Source organism: Zootoca vivipara, chromosome 15 (genome assembly GCF_963506605.1).
Source record: "Zootoca vivipara chromosome 15, rZooViv1.1, whole genome shotgun sequence".
Classification (NCBI taxonomy): Eukaryota; Metazoa; Chordata; class Lepidosauria; order Squamata; family Lacertidae; genus Zootoca; species Zootoca vivipara.
Window position 1 is genome coordinate 25308040 of NC_083290.1, and position 12371 is coordinate 25320410.

Consider the following 12371-nt stretch of genomic DNA (forward strand, 5'->3'; position numbering starts at 1 on the left):
TTCTCCGCCGCCCTGCCGGCTCCTGACTTTTCCTCCTCCCTCCCCTCCCGCCTTCCTCTCCCCTCTCTGCCCCATCCCAGAGGCGCCCGTCCCTCGGAGCGCCTCTGCCTCCGACGCGCTTCCCCGCTTTGCTTGTAGCTCTTGGCTCCGCTACGCAACTCTCCGGTTTCCATCGGAGTTGGGGAGGAGGGAGAGAGGAGGGTGGGGAGGGGGAAAAGAAGGCCGGCCGGCGGAGCTGGCTTGCGGCCTCCTTCGCCAGAGTAAGCGGTCCTCCTTCTTCCCCAAGCAGCCGGGAGCGCCAGCTTGCCAGCCCAGCCGCAGAGCGCCGCCGCCGCCGCGTGAGTATTGCAGATCCACGCGGGCTGGTGGGCTAGGGAGACTGGGCGGCCGGTTGCTAACTTGCCTGCTTGGGGCTGCCGTTTCTCCCGACTTTGCTGACACCACCTTGCTTTTGTTTTGGGACCGACACGATCCCTTTAGAAGATCATCCGGGAGTTGGGAAATGCCTAGCGAGAGGAGATTTTGCTTTATTTGGGATTGATTTTAATCCGAGACACCCAAAAGCCTTGCCCCCCCCAAAATGCACTAGAAGAAAGAGCTGTTTACTTGGGGTAATTGATATAAAAATGGCCAAAGTTTGTGGCTTTTAAGAAAGAATGGCCTGATCCGGAACCCACCAAGGGGCGAGTGGGGTGGTGGTGGTCTGGATTCCAATTTCGAACTAGTCCGGTTTTTATTGAGTATTCATTCTGATTTGTTCCGCAGTGGTGATCCTAATTTGCTTGTGGGGTGTTTATGCATCTTCCCATGAATTAGTCATTCATCCCACACTTTTCAATGCATTTTCCCACCACTTTCTCAGCCACCAAAAGTCTGGGTTGGTTGTTGTTGTTGTTGTTTTAAGTGGATTTGTTGCTCCAGGGGAAGAGAGTGCTGTAATCTACTTGAATTGCGCAAACCTAGATTTCCTGGGGTGCTCTTGAAGCCTTCCTGAAAAATAACATACAGGATACGCCCAGAGGAGCATCTGGTGAACATTCCAGAATTTGAACTCAGGTCTCCTGGTCCTAACCACTATGTGCTAGGCCACTCTGACTCTTGGGAAGGTGTGGGAATGAGGGCCTTTGATTGCTGCAAGTGCCCCACAGGTTGGAAAGAAAGTCAACCATTCTGGTCTGATATTCACCATTATATCTCACGCACAGACAAAGGTAACCTTCACGTTATATGCAAAAGTTACTGCTACTTGCAATCCACAGGTAGGAGACTAATACTAAAAGTCAGTAGTGAAACTTGGTTTTTGCTTATTGCTTAAAAGGGCCTTGTGCCCTATATTCTCAACATCATTGCAACAGTCCTGCTAAGTTGGCCTGTTTTATTAACCCCATTTTGCAATCCGTTGTAGATCAGACAGACCAGTAGAAATCCTAGAGCCGTGAAGACAGAACTATATGCCAATGGCTCATTTTTCTGCCTATATTAGTACAGTTGCATGCCACCCCAGTCTGAGCTATGCGAGATTCCAGGGACACCAGGGATTACCCAGGGTTTGGTTTCCTCAGAATGAGGGACAACGTAGACTGGTATCTTTATGGTACCATAAAGATATATACAACCTTGTATATATACCACTGGTATATATACAACCTGAGCCTGAGTGTATGGGGTATTAGGGGGAGGGTAGTACCTTCCCTGGGAGGGCACCCCATCCTGGACTCAGCTCTCACCTATGGCTCCTAGAAGCTGTGAGCATGTGACAGCAACCACACCCTGGGAATGGCTTTGGCTGGCTGGCTAAACCAGGTGAGGGTAGCTGATGGGTCTCAACGCCTTGGTGAGTTAGGGACCTCCCCTGCATGCAAAGACAGGCTCTGGCAGATTGAGTGGACAAGACCAATTGTCTCTTGATCAATGGTCAAGAAAGTAGTTTCTGCACGTGCTTTAGGGGGAAGGGGCAGATGGGGCTTGTCAACCTGGGAAAAACTCTGATCCTCCTCCTCCCCCTCCCCCTCCTCCTCCTCCTCCTCCTCCTCCTCCTTTGGCAATCACTCGTATCCGAGTAAGATTGTCTTCCATAAACACAGTTTTAACAATGGGTCTGTAAGTGACTGTGGAGGCCAATTCTGGATCCACACGTCCTTCCACAGTGGGGACATTGGTTTCCAGGTGGGAGTTGATCATGGTGTGGATTTGTGCCAAGCGTGCCTTCCTCTTAGCATCCTCTGATCCTCCACTGCCTTGCTGGATATATTTGGGAGAAGAAAAAGCTAAGGAGTAAACCCTACCCAAATCCGGAGACCCTAAGACGGTTGGATGGTGCCTTGTGCACCTCCTTACGGCAACTCCTACAGCCAAGCTAGTGCCAAACGTCTTGCTCTGCTTCCCTGTGGACCCCACCAATGAGGCCAAAAGTCTTGGTGTCTGGGCAGTTCAGGACCTCCATACACACTGCCCAGGCTTGCACCCCTAGGAGGTCACTTCAGTGCTGATAATGCAGCAGTTTGACTTCACACACACACATCCTTCTTCTTTCTCTTCTTTGGTGATCACTTGTAGCCAAGTGAGATTGTCTTCCATGAACACGGTCTTAGCAGTGAGTCCGTAAATGACTGTGGAGGCCAATTCTGGATCCACACGTCCTTCCACAGTGCGGACATAGGTTTCCGGATGGGAGTTGATCACGGTGAGGGTTTGCCAAATGTGCCTTCCTCTTAGCATGTTTCTCCCTTTCATCCTGAGTTTGAGCATGTTCAAAGTCCACAGCACCTTTGGTCAAGGCTGTTCTCCAGTTGGAGCACTCTCAGGCCAGTGTTTCCCAATTGCCGGTGTTTATACTACATTTTTAAAGATTTGCCTTGAGAGAGCCTTTAAACCTCTTTTGTTGACCACCAGCATTACGCTTTCCATTTTAAAGTTCGGGATAGAGTAGTTGCTTTGGAAGACGATAGTCAGGCATCCGAACAACATGACCAGTCTTCAGCCAGTTGATGTTGAAGAATTGTTGCTTCAACACTCACCCCACTACACCCCCAGTCCTCACTAGGCCCAGGCAATGCTGAAAGAATGTAAAGCATTGAGATTTTGGATGGGTTTGCTGCATTCCAGTCCTATTAGCTATGGCTAAATCCCAAAGCTGAAACTTATAGGAGCTCTTAAGACAACCTGGACACTTGCAAAAAGTGGCAAAAGATGGCAGAGGGAGGAGGGAGAGGGGAAGAAATGACAAAGGAAAGGAGAAGTAGATGAGCAAGTTGTCAGGACAGGCTGGCTGGCTGGCAGGCAGGCAGAAGGAGGGTAAAACCAGGACAAAAGTTCATAGGCTGATTCTGTGGTTTGAAGGCTGTGTTGCCTGCCCGGCTGGCTCCTGGCATCAGTCGTGCCTCTAGAGGACTAGCCTCTTGGGAGGCTCTGACTTCTTTCCTCTGATTCCATGGGAGACAAAAGGAGCGTGACATCCCAGACAGTTGCTTAAGAGCCAGTTCACATTTTCTCCTCTCTGTCTCTCTTTCCCCTGCCCCCATCACTCACCACAAAATACACAAAATGCAGCTCAGGAAAGCCAGAGAATACTGAGCCATTTGAAGCTCCCAACTGTTCCAAGGGAATCATATGCATTAATGGATTTAGGTTGCACAATTGCTAGTCTTACAGTTGGATTAGGGTGTGGAGGCTCCCTGGGAGATAAACCATGGGGGTGGGTGTCTAAGAGGCAATACTCTGCTCTGGTTTTGCTGGAATTCTTCTAACTGTTCACAAAACAGTTGCTGCGATTAATTTCTGTGGGGAGAGGTGGAATGCTAACCTGATTAAAAACCAGTTGGACCTGGAATCTTAGCTGCAGGTCTGTGGGATGAGGAAGGTGAGATAAAGACATTCTGCACATGCTCAGTGGCGCCATCTTTCACATTAAGCCAGCCGGAAAGTTGTGTGGATTAAACAAAGATGGGGAGAACCTTGTGTTCCTTGGAGGTGGGATAGCCATATAATAAATGAATAATAATAAATATTCTTGACTGACTAAAACTCTGGAAATCTAATGCACCAGGGAGCAACATAAAATCATAGGAAGCTACCTTAGACTGAGTCGCACCCTTGATCCATCAAGCTCTGTACTATCCACACAGTTTGGCCATGACTCTCCAGGGTTTCAGACTGGGGACGTTCCCGGTCCTACTTGGGAATGCAAGGATTGGACCCCACAGACTTTCTGCATGCAGAGCAGATGCTCTCCCACTGAGCTGGACCCCTTCCCTTGCTCAGTCTAGTCTAGGTCAAGCATTCTAGCTTAGTTCTTTCCAGCTGCACTTCTTCCTATTTGCAGTGATTTTTTTGTTTTGTTTTAACTGTATGGGAGAACATAAAAAGAGCCGAGCTACTTGGTCTGACCAAAGGCCCATCTAAATAGCCCAGCATCCTCACAGAGACCAATCAGATACTGGTGGGAAGCCAGCAAGCAAGACCCGAGGGGAACAGTACTCCCCCCGCCCCTTGTTATTCCCAGCAACTGGTATTCAGAGGCTACTGAATACTAAACCAGTCATACTGCAGACAGTACATAGGCATCACAACTTGTAGCTACTGGTAGTCTTGGATTTGTTTAATCTTTTAAAGCCATCCAGTTGGCAGCCATCACTGCCTCTTCTGGAGAAAAGAAACACCAACAGTTAACTATGTTAGCTGGCAAACTTGAGAAGGCTGGGGAACGCAGAGATGGTCTCAGCTGCTAGGCAGGTTTATATGGGGGCAAAGCAGTCCTTAAGGCAGGCATAGGCAACCTTGGCTCTCCAGATGTTTTGGAACTACTGTACAACTCCCATGAACCCCCTAAAACACATATTCAAATATCTACTCACGTTATTCCTACTAAATAGGTGGACAGATTCTTTGAAGACATTTCACCAAAATGAACTTTTGACACAGATGCTGCCAGGATTGCTATACCACTGGCACCCCCAAACTTCAGCCCTCCAGATGTTTTGGACTACAATTCCCATCTTCCCTGACCACTGGCCCTGTTAGCTAGGGATCATGGGAGTTGTAGTTCCAAAACATCTGGAGAGCCAAGTTTGCCTATGCCTGCCTTATGGCATCCCAGGGTCAGATTTAATAGGCCTAATTACCTAGGGCGAGTAGGAATTTCATGCAGGTGACCATTCAAGGAAGGTTTACTAAACTTGGTCCTTTGGGGGCATAAATGCATTGGATCAGGTAAGCTTTAAAATAATTTCATTTGTGGACCTATTTGCAAAAAAACCACTTCCCTGAAACCTTTTGGAGGTATTTGACAAACCTTCTCTCTGTAGACCGCCTAGAAATGGAGTACACCGTCTACCTCTTCCTCTTCCTGCTTACATTGACCACAGACTCTGTCCAGATTGAGGACAATAAGATCCCCAACCTTTGCGCTGGGCACCCTGGAATTCCAGGCACCCCCGGGATCCATGGTAACCAAGGCCTGCCAGGCAGAGATGGACGTGACGGGCGTGACGGAGCAGCAGGGATGCCAGGAGAAAAGGGTGAAGTTGGTCAAGCAGGTAAGGGCACCTCTGCCTTAGGAGGATCTCTAAGGCCTGAAGGAAAACTTTTGGGCTTTAGGTGCAGATGAGGCAGTTGTGGGTGGGTGGGGAGAGCACTAGTATTTCCAGGTCCATTTCTATCATGCTAAGCAAGCTAATTCTGTGGAAGCCAAGAAGTGGGTAAGCCCAGCATTATTGTCTCTCAGTGTATTGGGGGAAGGAGTCCACTCTGTGTTAAGTTATCAACTCCATAGAGCAGGGCCAGCCTGTCTGGGGACCCATTTTTGTCTATGCGGACAGCCAGCTGGTTTTCAGAGCTATGCAAGCCCCAACCATCAGCAGCTGGGCATGGCTAAAATGGCCTTGCAAGCCAACTGGGCAGGCCTGGCGGAAGTAATAAGGCCTGTGGGCTGGAAGTTCCTCACCCCTTTGAGGGAAACGAGGTCATTTAAATTAAGGCCCAAAGTTCTAACTATTGTAGTCGCCACAAGCGAGACATGGGGATAGCTGGTGTTTTGCTTTGTTCTGAGTTCTCTCTTTTTTGTCAATTAATTTTTATTGCTTTTCAAAAATAAAAAAAAACCTCAACAAATTAACATCAAATTAATTCAAATTTAATACAAATTTGAAAGTTTACTTCCCACCCACCCCTATCTTGATGTTTCTCTTCCCTTCCTTACTCGCTGCTCAATGTTACAAAATTTCCTAATTCCATTTTGAGAGAAGAGTAAGATAAAAAATATAAAAAGTTAGCAAAAGATGCAAGTGAAGAACTTCCGATATCCCATCTGCCAGATACAGAAAATGTGTGTGTGTGTAAGTGTATGTAATATATATTATATATTACATATATGTAATAATACACACACACACACACACACACACACACACACACACACTGTACATTCCTGCATATAAGACTACTTTTTAACCCAGGAAAATCTTCTCAAAAGTCGGGGGTCATCTTATACGCTGGGTCGTATTTCTTATACGGCGAGTATATCCCAAACTCTATATTTTAACTGGAAAAGTTGGGGGTTGTCTTATGCGCAGGAATATATGTGTGTGTGTGTGTGTGTGATAAACACACACACATACAGTGGTACCTCGGTTTTCGAACGTCTTCATTGTTGAACATTTCAGTTTTCGAACGCTGTAACCCCAGAAGTAAATGCTTCGGTTTTCGAACATGCCTTGGAAGTCAACCTGGAAATGCGGCTTCCGTATTGAATTTTCCATATTGAGTTTTCCATTCTGAGGCTTCTGTACTGAGTTTTCGGTTTTCAAACATTTCAGAACTCGAACGGTCTTCTGGAATGGATTATGTTCGAAAACCAAGGTACCATTGTATATAAAATCACCCTCAGTCCATGCAAAAAAATAATAATATTTAAAACCTTCAGTCCATGCAAACATCCATTTTCTCCACTTTCTGTTAAACAATATCTTTAAAGTCAGGGTGCCTCAGAATCATTCGTTTCTTTTCCCTAGGAAAAGTCCAAGGCAGGTTCCATAAATATTAATAAATGTTAGCCATCTGTTTCTTTTAGTTTTACCTCTGTTAATTCACGTCACCATTACTCCATATTGCATAGTACTAAATTCTTCCATCCATATCCGTGCTAAAGCCTCTCCAGGGTGAAAACACATCAGATCCGTATTCCATTCTCAAACATATCCTAACACTGTCCTTGGTTGTTGTTTTTTCATTCCGTAAAGGAGCAGTGGGCCCCACAGGAGAAAGAGGTAGCCCTGGCCTCAATGGGTTCCCCGGAGAGAAAGGGGCTCCGGGAGAGTGCGCAGTGGCTCCCCGCTCAGCCTTCAGCGCCAAGCGCTCCGAGTCTCGCAGCCCTCCCTTGGCCGATGAGCCGATCGTCTTCGACGTGGTGCTGGTCAACGAGCAGGGACATTACGACAGCAACACGGGGAAGTTCCTCTGCGAGATTCCAGGGCTGTACTACTTCGCTGTCCATGCCACCGTCTACCGCATGAGCCTCCAGTTCGACATTATGAAGAATGGCAAGTCGGTGGCCTCCTTCTTCCAGTTCTACGGGAACTGGCCCAAGCCCACATCGTTGTCCGGTGGCACCCTGGTGCGGCTGGAGCCGGAGGATGAAGTCTGGGTGCAGGTGGGGGTGGGGGACTACCTCGGCTTCTACTCCAGCATCAAGACAGATAGCACTTTCACAGGATTCCTGGTCTACTCCTACTGGCAAAACTCTCCCGTCTTTGCCTGAGAGACGACTTGCCTCTCTCCGCCATGCAATTTGCGGAGAATTCCCGCGTTCCCTTTCTTAGCTCCGCCACGGCTGTCGTCCGTGGGGATACCTGTGGCCCTTCTTAACCCGAGGGGTGTGGCACCCCTTTAGCTAATGCCTGTAATAGGGTTGTCGGTTCCTCCCAGAAGGTGTCTGGCAAACCCTCAGGCCAAGGTCGGGATAGCTGTGCAGCAGAGAAGTAAAGTGACCTTTGTAGCGCACTAGCAAACAGTGTACTCCTTGCGGAGTAGATTTGTTTTCTTTCTATATATATATACACACACATACATATTTAGGGCTCTGCCCCCCTTGCTTCGCTCGCCAGCCCCACCTACCCCTTTGGTAACCACCCTGCCCCACATCAGATGTCAAATGACAATATGACTTTTAGAAGACATCTGAAGGCAGCCCTGTAGAGGGAAGTTTTTAATGTCTGGTGTTTTATTGTGTTTTTATATTTTGCTGGAAGCCGCCCAGAGTGGCTGGGGCAACCCAGTCACAGATGGGTGGCATATAAATAATAAAATTATTATTAATAATATTATTATCATCTGACTAACCACCCTCCCTTTACACCCCCTTGTCCTCCCCTCACAGCTCGCCCAAACCTCCACACCTTTTATAAAGGAGGAGGGAGGCACAGTTGACTGAACTTCTCTATGAAGCACCTCTCCTTCTTCTGTCAAACCTCACTGCAGGCATGTTTGACAGAGGTCGGCCAAGCGCCATTCAAGAGCTCACCTGGGCTACCCTGCCATTTCTCGTGCTGCAGCTGACGTGGCCATCTGTTGGCGGCCCTGTGAACTGCAGAGCATGACATTAAATCCTTTTGTTTGTACAGTACAGTATAGAGAGAGAGAGAGAGAGACAGGCCGTCCTTTCCTACAGTTCCTCAGAAGCAGTCCAACTGGTAGGGGCTGGTGTATTTCTGCAGCTCCTCCCTGTCAAAGGGGAAGGAGGGTACAGAGCAAGAGAGCTCGGATCAAACCCCTGTTAAACCATGAAATCAAACTTAATTTGTATATGGCATTTAGGGCCGGGCAGTATCTGGTTTTCAACATCGTGATATATCACCAGCTAAACCTTGTGATATACCAGGGGAGCTGGCAGAGTTAACAGGGGCTGCAGGAATCAAGAGAAGCATTAGCTGGCTTCATGATTTTCCCCACATTGTGATTTTTGCATAGCACACACACACACACACACACACACACACACATTTTGATTCCCGATATATTCCCAGGCCAAAAATGACGGACCCAATATCATGATGTGGACTTCAAATCGGTTTTGGGTGATATATTGATATATCACCTAGCCCTAATGGCATTGCAGAGAGAAATTAGAGTAATCACACAAATGAAAAATGCCACAGAAGGAATTATTTAAAAACAACAGTAATTGTGTGAATGGGTCTTTTCCCATGTTATCTTCTTAGCATGCACAGAAGCAGGGGCGTAGGAAGATAGGGGTGGTGGGGGCAGGGCACCCCATCGCGGGTGCCCGCCTCACCCCCAAAACGCACGCCCTGCCCCAAAACGCATGACCTGCGCACGGCGCACCCTGCCCCCAAAATGTGCAACCCGCCCCGCCCCCAAAACGTGTGCCACGTCCCTGGGGGCAGCGCGCCTGCTCTCCGCCACTACACAGAAGCCTCCCTGCCCTCTCTTGCTTTGGCAGCCTGTAGTGACTGTTGGCGTGCTATGGTCCATGGGGTCACGAAGAGTCGGACACGACTAAACGACTAAACAACAACAAGTGACTGTTAGGGTGGTGCTGTGGTCTAAACCACTAAGCCTCTTGAGCTTGCTGATCATAAGGTTGGCAGTTTGAATCTGTGTGACGGAGTGAGCTCCCGTTGATCTGTTCCAGCTCCTGACAACCTAACGGTTCAAAAGCATGCAGTGCAAGTAGATAAATAGGTACCGCTCCAGTGGCAACCCCAGAGTCATTCACAACTGGACTTAATTATCAGGGGTCCCTTAACCTTTACCTTTTAGTGGCTGTTAGAAGGGTCCAACAGCCACTACAGGCAGCCACAGATCCAGAGTCTTCTTGTGCAACATTCCCAGCAATGAAAGGGGCCCATCACTGCTCACTCATTAATTTTTAACCTAAAAAGGACTGGAAACCGAGGCTGTGTTGTTTTCCATCTGGTAGGAAAAGAGCCTCTTTCCTATTAGGTAGCCCGGGGCAAGATAAAGGTTGCAAGCTGACTGCTCTGCTCACAGCCCAACTGCAGAGAATATATATATATATCAGAAAGGGTGCACAAATTCTCATTCATGGACCAAGCAGCAATAAAAAGTTTAGCCGCCCTATATGTTATAGATGTGTGGCATGAGTTATCCACTAGGGGGCTCCCTGAGCCCAAAGTTTAAAAAAATTTGCTGGCCAAGTTAGTTAACCCTAGAATGGATTTTGTTTGTACGATTGTTTCACGCATGACATTTCTTTTTTCCTACATGGAAATTTGAGTCTGTTAGTCTATTATTCCTGACTGCAAAGGATGTGTATATGTATATATTCACTCTTTTGTTCTCAGTCCTCCGAAGTGTCTTAAATATAAATGAAAAGATTTGGGTGCTGTTTCATATCTCTGTATGGCGGGGTGAGTATCAGTGTTTGGAGAGATCTTTTCTTACTGGTAGAAAGCAGTTTGGAGGGAGGTGTTGCAATGTTTCTTCCGACTCAACATTTTACAGCAGCCCAATAAAGAGAAAATAAGTGGGTGACATCCCCCCCCCCCACATTAAGGTAAAGGTAAAGGGACCCCTGACCATTAGGTCCAGTCGTGACCGACTCTGGGGTTGCGCGCTCATCTCGCATTATTGGCCGAGGGAGCCGGCGTATAGCTTCCAGGTCATGTGGCCAGCATGACAAAGCCGCTTCTGGCAAACCAGAGCAGCACATGGAAACGCCGTTTACCTTCCCTGTGAGCTCACCCCGTCACAGGGATTCGAACTGCCGACCTTCTGATCAGCACATCCTAGGCTCAGTGGTTTAACCACAGCGCCACCTGGGTCCTCCCCCCCCCGCATTAAACAGAGTTAAATAGAGCAAAACTTCATCTGTTTCAATTCTTGTATACTAGAAATTAAAGAACCTATTGATACATTCCCTGTCTTTGAACTGATGAATTCATCAATTTAACCCCTAAGCCAGATTGCATATATTTATTCCTTCAACATGGACCTTTCTTTGGATGTTGGAGGCTGTGAAACGGATTTTAAAAGGTACCATAAGGATATAGTCAGGTATTTTAAAACGGTTTCCACTGTTGTGCTATAGCAGGCATCCCCAAACTGCGGCCCTCCAGATGTTTTGGCCTACAACTCCCTTGATCCCTAGCTAACAGGACCAGTGGTCGGGGAAGATGGGAATTGTAGTCCAAAACATCTGGAGGGCTGAAGTTTGGGGGTGCCAGTGGTATAGCAATCCTGGCAGCATCTGTGTCAAAAGTTCATTTTGGTGAAATGTCTTCAAAGTATCTGTCCACCTATTTAGTAGGAATAACTGAGTAGATATTTGAATATGTGTTTTAATAATCTTTGAAATCTAATAAATTTCATTCCAGAGTGACACAACCTGTGGGCTTTCCCACCAGAGATGGGGGAAAGTTCGTTTATTCCCACAACCTGTCTGATGAGAGGTGTATTGGAATTTGGGGTAGTTGAATGGGTATGTGATACCGTCATTGATGAACATGCTAACTCAATGCAAATAGGCCAATGCTCATTACGACCCGATATCCTGATGACCAACGTCCTGTAATGCTTCCTCTGAATCTGGGCTGGGAAAACTGCAGCCAATGGTGCATGTGTGGCCCTCAGCCTGATTTCACAAGGTGCAGCCTACTGCAGAAGCCCTTGATGGACTTGCTGCGTAGCTTGAGACTCTTAATCCCAGGGTTGTGGGTTCGAGTCCCACGTTGGGTGAAAGATTCCTGCATTGCAGGGGGTTGCACTAGATGGCCCTCGTGGCCCCTTCCAACTCTGCAGTTCTATGACTCTATCTCTGGGGGCAGGGAGCAAGGCAGCCTGGGTTCTGTGGTTATCTACAAGTGACCCCCAAAAAACCCATTTACCAGTGCCAAGTGTTGCCCACAGAAAGCATTGTGTGCGGATAGCCACAGCTCAGCCTTTCCTACAGAGCTGTGACAGGGACTGGGGCCAGTCAGCTTGCCTCCCTCTGGTCCCAGATTCTCCAGTGTGAGAACAGTGACCCAATTTGGAAGAAAGGTCCTTTATTTTTAGCACGGGAAGGAAGCATGCTTTCTGCATTCTTGCCCAAAATAGGCCTTGTTGCACTCATTTTCCCCTAATGTCTCTGGACTACTCCCAGCTGCAGAACTTTCCCAGTGTCCAAGCGAGCTGCAAACCTCCTTGGGATTTCTGGTCTCACCTGGAGGCTCCAAGGACGCTGGGAAGAAGGAACCTTGTCGGTTTCCGCCAGCATCTGTGATACCAAAGCAATTTCTGTCTAGCTCTTTGCCAAGCTAAGCCAGGTGGTTGGATTTGATTGGACTTTGTGGGTGGGGCAGGGTTTTTACAAGGCCATTTACACAGGACTTGGTTTGGGGCTGAGGGATAGGTAT

At 47.8% G+C, this 12371-nt stretch overlaps 1 protein-coding gene across 1 annotated transcript; it reads left to right on the forward strand.

Moving 5' to 3' along the window:
- Positions 1 to 216: 216 nt before the first annotated feature.
- C1QTNF5 (C1q and TNF related 5) lies at positions 217 to 11834 on the forward strand. The gene is made up of 3 exons (XM_035139719.2): positions 217 to 338; positions 5304 to 5534; positions 7236 to 11834. Exons 2-3 carry the CDS (start codon positions 5315 to 5317, stop codon positions 7751 to 7753), a joined length of 738 nt encoding a protein of 245 aa, XP_034995610.1. The 5' UTR covers positions 217 to 338; positions 5304 to 5314; the 3' UTR covers positions 7754 to 11834.
- Positions 11835 to 12371: the final 537 nt, after the last annotated feature.

Bases quoted from the DNA above. Each gene is read 5' to 3' on its own strand.
- C1QTNF5 (XM_035139719.2), top strand. From the start codon at position 5,315: ATGGAGTACACCGTCTACCTCTTCCTCTTCCTGCTTACATTGACCACA. The intron at 5,535-7,235 runs GTAAGGGCACCT...CATTCCGTAAAG, and splicing joins GGGTGAAGTTGGTCAAGCAG to GAGCAGTGGGCCCCACAGGA.